Below are 17,011 nucleotides of genomic sequence, written 5' to 3'. Positions count from 1 at the left end.
AACAAAAAATAAAAATGATTTTAATATATTTTATTATAATAATGTAATTATTATAAAATAATTTTGTAAGAAAATTGTGTAATAAAATAATTATTATAAGATAAGAAATATATATTATGAAATAAAAAAAAATTATAATTATCAAATTATTTAGTCTGTTACGATTTTAATTTAAGTCTTGGCCTTTTAAAAATGCTGACATGGCAAGATCACGGCGTTAAAGCGTACTTGACTAGTATACGCTGCCTGCAGAGAATCTCCTCCCATAATCCTAGGAAACTGGTCTTTTTTCTGCTTCCTTGATGTAGGCACCTTTCTCTCTTTCAAAATCAAACTCAATAAACAGAGAGGGATACCGCAGCCTTAACAACCAATTGCTAGGGTTTCTCCTGTAAATTAAGTTATTATGTATAGAACAGCAGCGTCGCGACTTCGAGCTCTCAAGGTCAGTTCTTCATAACCCTAAATGTAGTAAGATGAAGTTTGTTGGTATGTTTTCGGTCGAGGTGAAGCTGAGGCAAATATTTTTCTGAGTCAGCTTAATTATTAAAAGGCTAAGATTTAAAGTTTGCAGCTTTTTGATTTAAAATATTTTTGTTTTGCTCTAGATTTTATTGTTAAACAAGTAGGTAATGGAGCGTTCTTCGTGTCGCTGCTAGATCTGAATTTATTTTCCATTTGTGGGTTTTAATCGATTTTCTGATATTTGGATATGAACTTTTTATTTTAGTTACTTTAGTTTGGTCGCTTTTTTTTTTATTTTGCATAATTTAGCACATTTAGATATGTCTTTGCTATTTGATTTGGATTCTAAGTTATATTCATGGTTCAGTATATGAATTTGCCTTTATATGCTTGAATATTCTGAGCAAACAAATGGAACCTATAATATTTCTTCCACAGGATTACTGTCTTTGTGTACATTTCTTCTGGTAGATCTTAAATGGGGAAATGGTCAAATATGTGGTGGGCGTAAACATGTTGCTTTTTTTTTGGCCCCTGTAAAGAGGATAGTGCCTTTATGTTAATGTGAAAGTCAGTTCTGTGACTTTTGATTGTCTTTGCTTCCATAAATAAAGTTGAAATATGTTGCAAAATAAGGTGGTTACTGGTGTTGCATTCTCTTCTGATGCATCTTACATGGTTGATCTAACTAAATGGAATCTCTCATTCTTTGTGATTAGAGCCATGTTGGAAATTTGCGGGCCACACATTATGGAACTTCGAGTGTGGTTGCTTCTAGGACATCCTCACCCGGGTTCTTTAGCTGGCTGACTGGGGAACACTCTACTTCTCTTCCTCCTTTAGATTCCCCAATTCATGGTGTTCCCCTTCCACCTCCTCTACCAGATTATATTGAACCAAGCAAGGTTAAGTCAAAGACTCTTGAAAATGGTGTCAGGATTGTCTCAGAAGCATCACCGGTATGCTTTCAATGTTGTAAACTTTCTAGCTTTTTTTTTTCCTAATAATTACTATCCATTATAACTTGTATTGTCATTATCATTGCTTTTTTGCTTAATTTTTCTGATGATGCTTCATTTGGTTGGTTAATTAGAACCCTGCAGCCTCCGTAGGGTTGTATCTTGATTGCGGTTCTATCTATGAGACACCCATGTCATGTGGGGCAACACACTTGCTTGAACGGATGGCATTTAAGAGCACTAGGAACCGGAGCCATTTGCGCATTGTCAGAGAAGTGGAGGCAATTGGGGGCAGTGTTGCTGCTTCAGCCTCTCGGGAGCAAATGGCTTACACTTTTGATGCTCTTAAGACCCATGTTCCTGTAATGGTGGAATTGCTTGTAGACTCTGTGAGAAATCCTGTTTTCTTGGATTGGGAAGTCAGTGAAGAGGTAATTTTAGATCTTGTCATTTTTCTGCTGAAGTAATGATGATGTTTTAATATTCCTGATATGTGAACTTCCATGTGTACTCTTAAGGCTCTTTTTGGTTTTTGTTTAGAATATTTTCTTTTTCTCAAATTCATGCAATGTGTTCCAAGATGCTGCCTTTCTATAGACTATAAGTAATTTCATTTTAATGCTATGTTGTTGAAAGGCAACAATTCAGTGTCGGTGTCTGTTGTTGCCTTGAGCACCCCCATTTGCTCTTTGCTGTCAGGGTTTATAAATTTATTGATTTGTTTATAATCTACCATATGTTTGTACAGCTTAAAAAGATGAAAGATGAACTTGGACAACTATCTAACAATCCACAAGGCTTACTCTTGGAGGCAATTCACTCTGCCGGTTATAGTGGTGCATTGGCGAATCCTCTTTTGGCTCCTGAATCAGCCCTAAATAGATTAGATGGTGCTATTTTGGAGGAATTTGTACATGTAAGAAAAAAAAAGCCCTTTGAGTACGGTGTTCAAGTTACAATTTCTTTAATTTTTGTGTCCAAATTATCATTACTATTGGATCTTTATTCATTTATTAATTTACTGTTATTTTTCTCTCCTCTCTATTTTGCTTTTCCTTTAATTGAATATTTTTTATGTGAAATTTTAGGAGCACTATACAGCTCCTCAAATGGTTCTCGCAGCTTCTGGTGTTGAATTTGAGGAGCTTATATCTGTTGCAGAGCCACTTCTTTCTGACCTCCCACGTGTTCAACGTCCTGAGGAGCCAAAATCTGTGTATGTTGGAGGGGATTATCGCCGCCAAGCTGATTCACCGGTGCATATTTCCTATTGTCCATTGAATACGCTCTTTCTATTCTTAATCATTTATCAATTTATATGGTACTTAATTTTTTTTTTTTTGGTTCCTTCTGAGGGTAGATGACACACGTTGCTCTTGCTTTTGAAGTTCCTGGAGGCTGGCATAATGAGAAGGAAGCTATAGTTTTGACCGTTCTTCAGGTTTTGTATATTGACCTTGACTTCTTCTTTAATTGTTTTGCTTTCTCTTTACAGCCTACTTTTACAGTTTCTTTTGCATTGTATGTGTAAAGCACAGTGAATAACAATTCTAGTAGTGCTGCAGATGCTTATGGGAGGTGGTGGCTCATTCTCTGCAGGGGGGCCTGGAAAAGGGATGCACTCACGGCTATGTAAGTTGCCACCATCTAGCACTTTACTGGTAACTTAAGCTCAATGATTTGTCTTTAATCTGGTTATGCATGGAACTTGTCGTATATTTTCTCCAAAAATGGCTGTAGTTCTTTACTTTCATAAACTACATAGTTTCTGCTATAGAAATTTTTCCTTTTTTTCTTATATTAATTCTATTGAATGGACTTGAAAACAGATCTCCGAGTCTTGAATGAGTATCAACAGCTCCATTCTTTTTCTGCATTCAACAGCATCTTCAATAATACTGGATTGTTTGGCATCTATGCTAGCACTGTAAGACCAGTTGCCCAAATGATATAGTGTGTGATGTATACGTGTGCATACTTTCTTGACTTGTGTTCTTTCTAGCTATGTTATGCTACTATCTCCAGTACTAGCCTTGCTATAGAAAGTTGTTCTGAATGTACCACTTGAGGAAGACCGAGTGTTGTAGGTACTCATGTAAAGTAAAGGTTTAGTAAGACTGAGTGAATGTTTTGCATTTGCACTTGAGTTCAGGAATAAGGTTTACTATTGCCAAGTATAAAGACTCAGTCTTGCTAACTACCTTCATCCCTTAATTCTTTTTTTTTGCGTACAACTTAGTTATTGTGCTTATCATTAATAGGGCTACTGGTCTAACATTTGGTAAAACTTGTATACTATGTTTAAATTTTATCAATTTGGTCATGTTACTGATTTAGTTTTAATTGTATCCAATTTATCTGTGATGTGTGCTCATACCAACATTTTTATTGAGATGAAAGGCTAAAATGGATGTAACCAAATTTTTTGGAAGAAGTAGGCCCCTCCTGAGCCTTGAGAGTCATTAAATGGTTACATTTTGCAAAATTCTCTTCCACTATAAAGCTGCTTAAAATGGTTTTTGAGATTCATATTTTGCAGAACACCATCATTTTAATGGCTTTTAGAGTTAAGGGCTCAATGAAATGTTTGCATGTGCACACCCTAGGCCCATTGGATATAATTAAAACAAGATGAGAAACTTATGAGCCAAATTGATAGAATTAAAAATATAGTATATAATGGAAAAGGTGGGCAAAGTTCAAGACGTATTGGACCATTAGCTCTTATTATTATTATTTGCTGCTGTTGTTTGTTTTGAACTGTTTTGGGTGAAAATCTGTTATTGATCCTTATTATCACTCTTCATAGATTTTAAGCTATGATTTTTACTGTGACAGACATCAGACTTTGTGCAAAAAGCAGTTGACATAGCAGTTGGAGAATTAATTGCAATTGCAGTGCCTGGACAAGGTTCCCCTTCTTATCTCTGCACGTTGTTGTGGTTTGATGACCTACTACTTTTGCAACCCTACAGTCTTGTTAGAGCTCCATTTCTTATCAGTTTCCCTTTTAATTGCTGTGGCAGTTTCCAAGTTACAACTTGAGCGTGCCAAAGAGTCCACAAAATCTGCTGTGCTGATGAATTTGGAATCTCGAGTATGTCTCTTTCTTGTTGGGTTTTACTGATCTTATTGCTTAGTGTATTGTCACATTTGTGCCAATGCATTTCTAACCCGTAGATAATAGTGGAGTATTTTTAAGTTCCTGTGCATCTAGTTCCCATAGTGGATGGAACATTATTGAAGTATATCTGCTTCCCCCATTTTGTTTCGTGGTATCTTTTGTTTTTTGAAGGTTCTTGTAATTGTTTTGTGACTGTATGCTGCAGATGATTGTGACAGAAGATATAGGAAGGCAGTTTTTGACCTATGGAGAAAGGTTTGCTAAAAGAAAGACCTTCACCTCTATTCTGTTTTTAACATTGCATTTTTCCATTGAATAAATGTTCAGAATTTTTTTTCATTACACTGTACTTTTTCAGGGCAAACATTGTGAGAATCTTGATGGATGAGTTTAATATTGTATTATGGTAGTTAATTAATGGTCATTTTAGGAACTCTTGTTATTTATAAGCAAAATGGGAGTGCTTATTTTGCTCAAGATAGCCTTCATTTCTGTTTCCTTGTAAATCTTGCTTCATGAAATAGATGTGAAATATATTTTCTTAACACAACTATCATTCATACTTTCAGGAAGCCTGTCGAACATTTCTTAAAGACTGTGGACGAACTCACTACCAAGGACATTACTAACATTGCACAAAAGATTATCTCTTCGCCTCTAACAATGGCATCTTATGGAGATGGTAACATTTAGTTTGTGGATAACCCTGGTTTTTTGTATCGCTATAATCTGGTTGTAATATATATATTTTTTCTTTTGTTGGCAGTTGTTAACGTCCCCAGCTACGAGTATGTTAGCAGCAAGTTCCATGCATAAATTGACTAGGGAGGGTGCATTGCAGTTTGGGCTTCACCGTGCCGTCATCATTGGTCCTTTGCTCGCATGAAGCGATTTCCTTTTTTGCATACTGTCAAAATAAAAAATAGTTAGGGAAGAAGTTTTCCTATAGATGAAAGAAAATATGAGCCATCCAATTCTTTTGAATATGACTGATCACTTATTTCAAACCTGGAAGGTTCAGGGTTTTCTTTTCTTGTCCATGATTATCATCATAAAAGAATTTTGGAATTTTGCTTGTTCACGTTAATGTTACTCCCAAGGAAAAATTGAAATCCAGCAGTGTGTTCAATTTCAATTTCCTACCAGTTGGCATCAGTCTCTGTTTTTGGAAATTCATTTAGCATTGGAAAATGAAGCCTTATATTGACTGGACTCTCATCCCATTTTGAATTTTTACCAGCAAATTCTTAGCAGCTTGAAGCTTGCATTCCCCGAAGACCAAAGGAAAATGAAAAATGAAAATCAAAACACGGGCTTGATGGGCTTCTGATTTTTTTGCGCGCGTAACTTGGATAAACGACAGCGTTTTAATTGCCACAACTGGCAAGGCTACTAGGCTCGTCGCCGCCCATATTCTATTTCCGTAAACTTTAGCAGTGCTGCTATTGAGAGCTAAGCCGTCAACAAGTTCACTGAACCATTCCACCACCATGAGACACATCCGTCACAATCGTCAGCTTATCTCGAGAACCACCGTTCGCCGCCACTACGCCACCAAATATACGGCCAAAATCACCTCAACATCCTCCACAGGCCGCAGCCTCTCCGCCGAAGTAACTCTACCTCTTCCCTCCGACCCTCGCGGTTACCCACTCCCCCGCCGTCATCTTATCTGTAAAGCTACCAAAATCCTCCTCCAATCCCACCGCAATACCACCAGCCGTTCTCGCCTCTCCTCATCTCGCCTACAAATTGAACCAGATCCTTTCCTTTCTCTCGAGGAATACCTCTCCTCCCTCTCCATCTCACTCACCCCAGCTGAAGCCTCCGAAATTTTAAAATCCCTGAATAGCCCTTCCCTGGCTCTGAAATTCTTCCACTTTTGCCCATCTCTTTCCCCAGATTTCCGCCACGATGCCTTCACTTATAGTCGCCTCATCCTCATAATCTCGAAATCTACTCTCCCCGATAGAATCAATCTTGTTCGTTCTATCGTTTCAGAGATGGAGAAGAATGGGGTACGCGGCACGATATCCACCGTGAATATATTGATCGGGTTTTTTGGGGACAGTGAAGACTTGAAGAAATCTGTTGCGCTTATGGAGAAATGGGGTTTGAGAATGAATGGGTATACTTACAAGTGTTTGGTTCAAGCTTATTTGAGGTCACGTGACAGTGAGAAAGGGTTTAGGGTTTATCTGGAGATGAAGAGGAAAGGGTATAAACTTGATATTTTTGCTTATAATATGCTCTTGGATGCTTTAGCCAAAGATGAAAAGGTTCGGTTCCTTTACTTCTCTTCTTCTGTTTAGTTGTGAATTCGTTTATATGGGTTTTGTGGTTTTTCGCGTTTAATGTGCTTACAATTGATGTAGCAAATGAGTGTGGATGTATTTATACTTGCTATGGTTATATAGAATGTATAAATTACAAACGAAAGAATGCTTTGTGAAATTCTGATTAGTGTGTTCTTGTAAGAATGCTTTGTGAAATTCTGATTAGTGTGTTCTTGTTTGTTTAGAGTAGTTTAGTATTGTGCTTGTTGCAAATTTTGTCTACTTGAATTTCAGTTGTATGCCAGTATGCCACTATAGAATTCAACATTCCTATATTTATTAGCATTGATCTCTTATCCTGTACTTAAATGGCTCTAAGTGTGTGAAAATGTTGTTTTGTTTGATTATTGCAATTGTGGATGCAGAAGGTGTCCCAACTGTGTTTTTATAGATTAAGCTGAAAGCTGAATTCTCTTTGACATCCTGTTCAATGAGCTCATTGCTAGAACTTTTGGATTTGTGTGACTAATCATTATTAGATTAGCAAGCTGGATAGTTTTTTGAACTTGCGGGATTCTTCATAATTTTGATCTTTTTGCACACTTGAATACATAATTATTCATGTTAACAAATTTTTTTGAATGGATTACACCAAGGATCAGCTATAAGCCCTTAACTTATTACATTAGTTTTAGATGAATTAACGAAACATATACAAGAGAGTATTCCTTGGTGCATGATGTTTGCAGATGATATTGTTCTGATAGACGAGACGCGAGAATTAGTCAATAGAAAGCCATAGCTTTGGAGAAGTACTCTAGAGTTGAAGGGCTTTAAGTTAAGTAGAACGAAGACAGAATACATGCATTGCAAGTTCAGTGAAAGCCAAATTGGTGACAGGGAAGGAGTTAGTTTGGATGGAGTGGTACTGTCCCAAAGTAATCACTTTAAATATCTCGGCTCAGTCCTTCAAATAGATGAGGGATGTGAGGAGGATGTTAGTCATAGGATTAAAGCCGAATGGTTGAAGTAGAGACGTGCCACGAGAGTTTTATGTGATCGCTAGATTCCCAATAAGTTGAAAGGAAATTTTAGCATACAGTCATACGACCGGCTATGTTATATAGTAGCGAGTGTTGGGCACTGAAGTATGCGTCTAAGATAAGAGTTGCAGAGATGAGAATGTTAAGGTGGATGAGTGGTCATACTACACTAGATAAAGTCCGTAATGAGAGTATTAGAGAAAATGTAGGAGTGGTGCTAATTGGGGATAAGTTGAGAGAAGGGAGATTGAGGTGGTTTGGTCATGTGAAGCGTAGACATACGGAGGCTCCGGTTAGACAAGTAGAGCACATTAGGTTAGAGGATAGAAAGAAAAAAAGGGTTAGACCTAAATTGACTTGGAGGAGAGTAGTACAACATGACCTAAAAGCATTACACATTTCTGAGGATTTAATCCAAAATCGTTTAGAGTGGAAAAAGTGAATCCATATAGCCGACCCCAAATTTTTGAGATAAAGACTTAGTTGAGTTGAACAAATTTTTTGAATAGAAATATACTCTGCACATACAAAAATAAAAGAAAACTACTTCATGTGTTAAGAAACTATAGCTAACCTGGTATGTGAAATACAGTTGTGAAAGAATAAAGAATATGCTGAAAAATATCCTTTCTGGGAAACAAGAAGAATCTATTTCTCTCAAGGGTGGTAAGGATCAACCAGATTAACTCATTTGTGGAATATGTTTGACTTTGAGCTTATGAAATGATGTGACAGCAAAATAGGATTGACAATGAGATGGACTGGTATGCCTATTCAATTGTTTTTAATAATATTGTAAAATATTAAAAAAAATCTTGTTCTTTTATATTAGTGTTAAAGGATACATTTATATTACATTTTGAATACTTCTGGTGAATATTTAGTGAAAAAATAATAACCTTGAATAATGAGTATCATCTTTGATGATAAACAAGTTTTTACATATATCTATGAGTCAAATTATTTGTATATATAAGTTGGGGTAAAACCAAGGTGGTGTGGGAGGGCCGGAGGGGATTCTTCGTCAAACTCCCAGCAAGGCAGATGATACCAATGGGGTGGGGTATTACTGCCAAAAGATGATGAAGTTACTAGAAGGAAGTTTGAACTTTGAATTAGTTGAGCAACTTTACTGAAGATTCTCCCAGTGGTGTTTAGGTAATTTTTCTTGATGTCCCACAGCCACAAGTGACAAGAATTTTCCTTCTGTGGAGATATAATATTTGTCGGGCTCTATTTGGTCATTACTCATTAGTTGTCGCTCTTGCATCTGACTTATGAAGTCCCACTAGAAGTGTATCAGAATTCCAACAACAGAGACACATAGTTGCTTTCCTGGTTGAACTTGCCACGTGATGCAACAATAATCAAATAATATAAAGGCATAGAATTAACATAGTAGGGATTTTTTATCTGAGGTTGATGAATGCAATTTACTTCTACTGATAACTGTTTCATTGTGCATGTCCTCATCATTGATCCTGATTATCTGATCTGCAGCATATTGACAGGTAGGCCAGGCTTACAAGGTTTTTGAAGACATGAAAAGTAAGTATTGTGAGCCTGATGAGTATACATACACAATCATGATCAGAATGACTGGAAAGATTGGTAAACCTGATGAATCTCTGGTGCTATTTGAGGAAATGTTAAACAAGGGTTGTTCTCCTAACTTAATTGCTTATAACACTATGATCCAAGCATTGGCCAGCAGCCAAATGGTTGACAAGACCATTTTCCTTTTCTCAAAAATGATGGAAAAAGATTGCCAGCCCAATGAATTCACATTTAGTGTCATACTCAATCTCCTAGCTACTGAAGGGCAACTTCATAAGCTAGATACAGTCGTTGAATTATCAAGAAAGTACATGAATAGGTCAATATATGCATATCTTGTGAGGACATTAAGCAAATTGGGGCATTCAAGTGAGGCTCACAGATTGTTTTGCAAAATGTGGAGCTACCATGATAGAGGAGATAGGGATGCTTGCTTGTCAGTGTTAGAGAGTTTGTGTAGTGCTGGTAAAACTACAGAGGCCATCGATATGCTGAGTAAAATTCACGAGAAAGGAATAACTACTGATACAATCATGTATAATACAGTATTCTCTGCCCTGGGCAGGTTAAAGCAAATATCCCATCTTCATGATCTTTATGAAAAGATGAAACAAGATGGCCCTTTGCCAGATCTATTCACCTACAATATTCTGATCTCCAGCTTTGGTAGGGCAGGAAAAGTTCATGAAGCTATAGAAGCATTTGAAGAACTTGAGAACAGTGATTGCAAGCCTGACATTATATCTTACAATTCAATGATTAATTGCCTTGGGAAGAATGGTGATCTTGATGAAGCTCACATGAGGTTCAAGGAAATGCAAGAGAAGGGGTTCAATCCCGATGTTGTGACTTACAGCACGCTCATTGAGTGTTTTGGCAAAACTGGTAAAGTTGAAATGGCTTGCAGGTTGTTTGATGAGATGCTGGCTTCTGGCTGCTGCCCTAACATTGTAACATACAACATCTTACTCGACTGTTTGGAGAGGAGTGGAAGAACTGCTGAAGCTGTGGATTTGTATGCTAAACTGAAACAGCAAGGATTAACACCTGATTCAATCACATACTCTGTGCTTGAACGGTTGCAAAGCGGTTCACATGGAAAAGTCAGACTACGCAGGCAGAATCCAATCACAGGTTGGGTTGTTAGCCCATTGAGGTGATGGTGACTCGTTATGTGTCACTGGCAAAAAGTTGAGCACAAGTTTTGGTCCTTTATTGCTTTGCTACAGAGTAGATGCCTTTTATTAATGACCTATTACATGAAAGCATTGATCCTCGAGAAATATTTACAAAAAATAAGGTGTTGCATTGCTTGCGGTGAGCTGATATTGAAATCTCATTAAAGATCACATCTTTGATTGGGAAGAGGTTTGGGCAATAACATCCAATTATTTGCGAGGTTACATTAGGTCATTATTGTTGTATACTGAGACATGTTGAGAAGCACTGAATCGCTGGATGTTGATTCTGACGGGATATCATGCTAGGCTAGGGGGATTCCTTGAGATGAAATCGTTGGAACTTTTCTTCCATCCAATGTTGTGCGGAGTAGAAGTGATTAGAACTAGGGAAAAGCTCATATTAAAGTAAGCATTAACATTAATTTGACTTTTAATTTAATAATTGATTTTTTTCTGGTAATAATACAAGGCAAGAAGAATTTAATTTTATCATGAATGCTATAAATTTAATTGTGACCGGCAATCATCTGACAAGTGTCTTAAAAAAGTAGTTTACAGATCGAACAAGAGAAGTGAGATTGTAGCAGATGGATACAGAATTCGTGGGAAAATGGGGGATCAATGAAGCGATTTGCTGGGAAGCTGTACTGGCGATCGCATCTTCAAACTGCCAAATCCTAGGTATTACACTCCTTGAGAATTTCAAGGGGAAATTAATAATTAAAAGAGGGATCAAATGCAATTCTTGTGCATGCCCTGCCCTCTATTTTTATTAATTAGCACTTTCTAATTTTATGCGCTTTGTTGTGCTTTCTCTTGTTTTTTAAAAATAAAATTATATCTCTATCTTGTCAGATTTTTCTTCTAATTTTTTATGACAAAAAGCAGTACAGTCCTTTCTAATTATGATGATGACACTGAGTGTAGTCTTATTGTCGCTAAAAAATTATTAAATACTCTCTATCTCAAGAAAATAAATTAATTTTTATTTTTATATAAATTAAAAAACAATTTTTTTTTTAATAAGTGTAACATTTCGTTTATGATTCATTGGATTATATAATCATGACTAATCCTTAAAATGGCCAGAGTTTTCAGTACTTAATTAACCAGTTTATTGAATTTTTATTTTCTGATAATAAAAAAAAAACTGCTTTTTGAAGGTGACAAGTTACAATTACGTCCTATCATTGGTTTATTAGTGGTTTCGTACTACATTAATTAGTTCTAAAATTTTAATATTTTATTTATATATACTCTGTGTTTTAAATATTTTCTTTAATTATTACTTTAATATATATATATATATATATATATATATATATATATAATTGGGTCCCTAGGCATTTTTACTTACAAAAGAGGCCTATAAAGCCGAAAGGTTACATTTCATATACCACGCAGTCCACGATAAGAATGTAAGCATATGATCATCTGGGAATGCTTTATAATTATTGTTTTGAATGAACATAAATCACACAAGGAGAATCTTAGAATTTCTTTATTTTATTATCTTTTTATTGATATGAACTATATAAAATTTGAAGACATCTTTCTATTCTCATAATTTTCTTACTCTATTAATAAATTTTAATAAAATATTTTTCAAATAAATGTTAATAAATTAATAAGATTAAATTTAATAATTTAAGATCTGAACATAGGTTAACACTTAATGTAAGCTCATTTAAATAGGAGGTAATGGGATTGACTGATCTTAAATTATTAATAAGTTGTTGGTCGACTTCTTCAAAAGAAATTTGTGATGATAAATTTATTTTTTAATTATTTAATAGGTCCCAGTTGCTTAATTCAACAATTAAATTAAATTTTGCATCTCAGGTTGATGAATGCAATTTACTTCTGCAGATAACTGTTTCTCACTTTCACTCTGCATGTCATCATCAAAGATCCTAATAATTATCTGATCTGCAGCATTTTGACAGGCGGGCCTGGCTTGCAACGTTTATGAAGACATGAAAAGCAGGTATCGTGAGCCTGATGAGTATGCATACACGTTAATCATGATCGGAATGACTGGAAAGATTGGTAAAATCGATAGCGGCCAGCGGCCAAAAGGTTGACCATTTCCCTTTTCTCAAAAATTATGGAAAAAGACTGCCAGCCCATTGAATTCACATTCATTGTCATATGATCAATCTTCTAGCTACCGAAGGGCAACTTCATAAGCTAGCTAAGGTCATTGAATTATCAAGAAAGTACATGAATAGGTCAATATATACGCATATCTTGTGAGGACAATTAAGCAAATAGGGGCATTCAAGTGAAGCTCACAGATTGTTTTGCAAAATGTGGAGCTACCAGGGATGCATGCTTGTCAGTGTTAGAGAGTCTGTGTAGTGCTGGTAAAACTACAGAAGCCATCGATATGCTGAATAAAATTCAGGAGAAAGCAATAACTACTGATACAATCATGTATAATACAGTATTCTATCTGCCCTTGGCAGGTTAAAGCAAATATTCCATCTTCATGATCTTTACGAAAAGATGAATTAAACAAGATGGCCCGTTGCCAGATCTATTCACCTATAATGGATGTACTTATTGCAAAGATAAAAAGATTCACAAACAATCCAATAGTATTAAAGAATTATAAAATTTTAAATCTAATTTTTAATTAAAATTAATTATTTTGCCCTTCTTTAAAAACATGATTTAGTTAAGCTCTATTCTGTTCATTTCCATGGATTTCTTTAAAAACATGATTTAGTGAAGCCCTATTCCGATGTACAAAAAGGAAAAAAACTCGTAAGCACAAATGCACAACTAGCTTTATCAAGGGTTGAGAGAAAATTGTGGGAAGTGTAAGTGTGTGGAAGCTAATTCAAGTGATATAGGTCAACTCTTTAGATCCTTAATTTGAGATTCAATATGGTGTCATTTATCCACCACTTCTCCCTTCGTTTTCAACTTCAGCCGTTACTTTCTGGAAATGCTTCCTTTCAGTGTTTCTTCAATTACCAATTTTTCTTTTTCTCTTGGTAGCTTTTGCCTGTTTTCTGACCTAATATAACATAAATACCAGTACCCCATGATGGGTATTTTCTTTTTTTAATAAATGGCACTGATTGAAACTCATAATCAATACCTCATAAAATAAAATTTCAAACAAATTCTTAATAAATAACTTTTTTATCTATATATATATATCTTATTATTTTACTCGTTTTCTTTCTGTTCCATAAAGAACAAGAAATAAAAAATAAATTGCAATATTGGAATGTGAATCACAAGTTATCACTCAGCAATTGTTGATATTTTTCTTTTGTTTTCTTTACCCACCTACCAATATTATTGGTATAAGCGTCAAGAGAAAACACCATGACAAAAACTACTATTTACTTTATATAGTCAGTATCTTTCGATCAAGAGAAAACAAACAAGCAAAACGGATGCATATATATAAAAGAAAATTTATAAAATGTATTAATACATAATTTACTCTTCGAATTTAATAATAGTTTATAAAATTGCATATTGTAATAATTTTTTTAGTGAAGCGAATCAAGCTAGTGCCAGTGCGGGTTTGGGAGATTAGTTTCCTGCTTGTGTTTCGGAAAGCGAATTTTGCTGCAGATTGGATGGCTAGTTTCGCGACTTCGTTTCCCCCTGGGAGCTCATTTTCTGGACAAGATGCCTGCTGATCTTCAAGCATGGCTTTTACATGATAGTTATGGGGTTACTCAATCTAGAACTTCTGTTTCTTAGTTTTTGTTTTTGAGCTTTTGCTACTTTATTTCTTTAAAAAAAATAGCAATTTAAGAATTTAGGCGTTAGCTTATTTAAGGGAAATAGAATTTTTTACTATTCATATCAACTTCAATTAGTAGCATAATTAATTTTTTTGATTATATTTACATAAAGACGGATCATCAGAAGAGCAAAAAAAAAAGCAAGTAAAAGCAAATGTCAAAATCAAGTATTATTAAAACAAATGGTATCCAATGGCATCTCTTGATTGATATGCATATTATTGCTTTGAATTTATTAAAAAAAGAAAATTTGCGCACACAAATGTGTATATATATATATATATATATAAAATGATGTGGTCCACCATAACCAAGACATGCATGTAATTTGAGCACAAATCTATGGTCATATAAGAAGAAGGACCCTATTTAAAGGATGAAATATTTGCATTTCATCATCTAAATTATTATTCCTCCAAATTATCATGGCATCGTTGCTACTCCTACTGTTCCTTGCAGCAATTACAGTGACTTCTCAATCCTATGGCTCAGAATTCAGCATCCCTCGCCAAATCCACCTTCTTCGCCCGCAATCCGGGGCGGCCGGCAGCCATGTTCCCGGCGTAACTTGCCTAAGTTGGCGACTTGGTGTGGAAACTAACAATATTATTGGATGGAAAACAGTTCCTGCGGAATGTGAAGGGTATGTAGGGCACTACATGTTAGGCCAACAATACAGGGCGGATTCTAAAGCCATTACCGACGAGGCTTTTCTCTATGCTCAAAGCCTCAAGCCGGACGGAGACGGCAAAGATATATGGGTCTTTGACATTGACGAGACTGCACTTTCAAACTTACCTTACTATGCTGAGCATGGATTTGGGTACGTATTTTATTTATTATTTATTTGATAGCCATGTAATTCATTTTAATTATGCTATTAATTATATAAACCTGCATCTGTGCACTCGTCATCATATTAACAATCTTGTCTTTTCGCAAACTGTTTTTTTTCAAAGGGTAGTTTTGAGCCTAAAACCTTACTGATAAATAGAGACTAAATATAGAGAGAATAAGAAAAATGATTTAATAACCATATATATCTTTATGTCTGAATGATTAATCCTTCTGGTTAATCTACTATTTAGATATATGATTTAATGATGATGATGAGACGATTTCAGGGCTGACCCGTACAACGCCACATTGTTCAACAAATGGGTTCTGGAAGGCAAAGCTCCAGCGTTGCCAGAGTCTCTGAATCTTTACAGGAAACTACAATCTCTTGGAATCAAAATAGTCTTCATAACAGGAAGAACTGAAGACCAGAGAACTGTCACAACCAACAATCTGAAGAAGGCGGGTTACCGTTCATGGCTGAAGCTTGTACTCAAGTAATTAAATATCTACTTTAATCAACTTCTACAAAAATTAATTCAGGATCATATACACATATATGATTTAATTTGATTCTGTAATTCAGGGCATCGTCTTATTCAGGAAAAACAGCAGCTTTCTACAAATCAAGTGAAAGGGCAAAGCTTGTGAGCAGTGGATACAGAATCGTTGGAAACATAGGTGATCAATGGAGTGATCTCTTGGGGACTAATACAGGAAATCGAACATTCAAGTTACCCGATCCAATGTACTACATTAGTTAATTATTAATTTTAGTTTATGCAGTTGGATATCATTCCCCCACCAACCTATTTCCAACAAATTTTCAATGTTACTTGTACTCAAAAATTGACTCAATTTTGGGTGTTAAATTCGACTTTGATATAATTTCCAATAAGAATTGTTGAGTTCCCGTTTTAATAAAATTTTGAACCGCATGGGCAGACTTAATTTTATAATATTATTAAATATATTCACTAAGTTTTATTTAATTATTATATATTATTTTTATTATATTTAATAAATATATTTACAAAGAAATTTATTTAATTAATTTTGTATGGATTATACATACTTTCATTCTAAAAGAGCAAGAATAATATGAGAAAAGCATTAATTGTAAGGGAAGTGAGAGTGAGGGGTCAATATTCAACAATGAATCCAAGATGTTCCTGAGACCAGCCGTGATAAAAAAAAAATTAAGGAATGACTACGCAGTGAGCATCAACACATTATTTAGTGTCACTTGGTAAGACATATCATTCACTTAACAGGTTAATTTAAATTTTTATTTTTCTTATAAAAAAAATTCATACATTCTTTGTTTTTCTTTTATTTGCTAGGCATTCATATTTTTATAATTATATTGTACTTTTTAAAAAAATTGTTAAAGTTCCATTTATTTTAAAGAAAATAAATTATATATGAAAAATATTTTTATAAAAATTATTTTTTATTTTTATAAAATTATTTTTTATGAAAATATTTTTTATTGTTTAGTTATAATATTAATTTAATGATATGTGTTTATATCATGCGTGTGTAAGTTAGATCGGTTGCTTTGAAAAGAGGAGAAAAACGTATGTACTCCTCCTTTTCTAGGCAACCAAATGAGTGAGAAATGGAAGGAGTAAGAAGTATAAATGTTTTCACATTTTAATAAAATTATTAAAGTATAAAAAAATAATTTCTTTTCCGTAAAAAGAAATTAATTTTTTTAATAGGGAAATATTTTTTATTAACCCATTTATTGAGTGCCTCAAATATTATAAAATACTAAAAAATTTGTACAAAAT

The 17,011-nt window shown here is 34.7% G+C and overlaps 3 protein-coding genes across 3 annotated transcripts; all 3 read left to right on the top strand.

The window, feature by feature from the left end:
* The first annotated feature begins 276 nt into the window (after positions 1-276).
* On the top strand, positions 277-5,683 carry LOC110645733 (mitochondrial-processing peptidase subunit alpha). The gene is made up of 13 exons (XM_021798977.2): positions 277-445; positions 1,185-1,424; positions 1,559-1,855; positions 2,173-2,340; positions 2,513-2,680; positions 2,785-2,865; positions 2,990-3,056; positions 3,254-3,351; positions 4,263-4,335; positions 4,451-4,521; positions 4,754-4,803; positions 5,118-5,230; positions 5,315-5,683. The coding sequence occupies exons 1-13, from the start codon at positions 407-409 to the stop codon at positions 5,362-5,364; spliced, it is 1,515 nt and encodes a 504-aa protein (XP_021654669.1). The 5' UTR covers positions 277-406; the 3' UTR covers positions 5,365-5,683.
* A 194-nt stretch (positions 5,684-5,877) lies between these two features.
* Positions 5,878-11,047, top strand: LOC110645732 (pentatricopeptide repeat-containing protein At1g51965, mitochondrial). Its single transcript, XM_021798976.2, has 2 exons — positions 5,878-6,827; positions 9,379-11,047. Exons 1-2 carry the CDS (start codon positions 6,039-6,041, stop codon positions 10,582-10,584), a joined length of 1,995 nt encoding a protein of 664 aa, XP_021654668.1. The 5' UTR covers positions 5,878-6,038; the 3' UTR covers positions 10,585-11,047.
* A 3,707-nt stretch (positions 11,048-14,754) lies between these two features.
* On the top strand, positions 14,755-16,073 carry LOC110645742 (stem 28 kDa glycoprotein). Its single transcript, XM_021798985.2, has 3 exons — positions 14,755-15,201; positions 15,503-15,712; positions 15,802-16,073. Exons 1-3 carry the CDS (start codon positions 14,804-14,806, stop codon positions 15,977-15,979), a joined length of 786 nt encoding a protein of 261 aa, XP_021654677.1. The 5' UTR covers positions 14,755-14,803; the 3' UTR covers positions 15,980-16,073.
* The last annotated feature ends 938 nt before the right edge of the window (positions 16,074-17,011 follow it).

Source organism: Hevea brasiliensis, chromosome 6, assembly GCF_030052815.1.
Source record: "Hevea brasiliensis isolate MT/VB/25A 57/8 chromosome 6, ASM3005281v1, whole genome shotgun sequence".
Classification (NCBI taxonomy): domain Eukaryota; kingdom Viridiplantae; phylum Streptophyta; class Magnoliopsida; order Malpighiales; family Euphorbiaceae; genus Hevea; species Hevea brasiliensis.
Note: the sequence above shows the minus strand (reverse complement) of the source record. Positions and strands in the feature narration are given on the sequence as shown.

Coding starts and splice junctions, on each gene's coding strand:
- LOC110645733 (XM_021798977.2), top strand. CDS start 407: ATGTATAGAACAGCAGCGTCGCGACTTCGAGCTCTCAAG. Junction 2,681..2,784: donor GCCGCCAAGCTGATTCACCG/GTGCATATTTCC, acceptor TTCTGAGGGTAG/ATGACACACGTTGCTCTTGC. Junction 4,522..4,753: donor TGATGAATTTGGAATCTCGA/GTATGTCTCTTT, acceptor TGTATGCTGCAG/ATGATTGTGACAGAAGATAT.
- LOC110645732 (XM_021798976.2), top strand. CDS start 6,039: ATGAGACACATCCGTCACAATCGTCAGCTTATCTCGAGAACCACCGTT. Junction 6,828..9,378: donor CTTTAGCCAAAGATGAAAAG/GTTCGGTTCCTT, acceptor GCATATTGACAG/GTAGGCCAGGCTTACAAGGT.
- LOC110645742 (XM_021798985.2), top strand. CDS start 14,804: ATGGCATCGTTGCTACTCCTACTGTTCCTTGCAGCAATTACAGTGACT. Junction 15,202..15,502: donor TATGCTGAGCATGGATTTGG/GTACGTATTTTA, acceptor AGACGATTTCAG/GGCTGACCCGTACAACGCCA. Junction 15,713..15,801: donor TGGCTGAAGCTTGTACTCAA/GTAATTAAATAT, acceptor TCTGTAATTCAG/GGCATCGTCTTATTCAGGAA.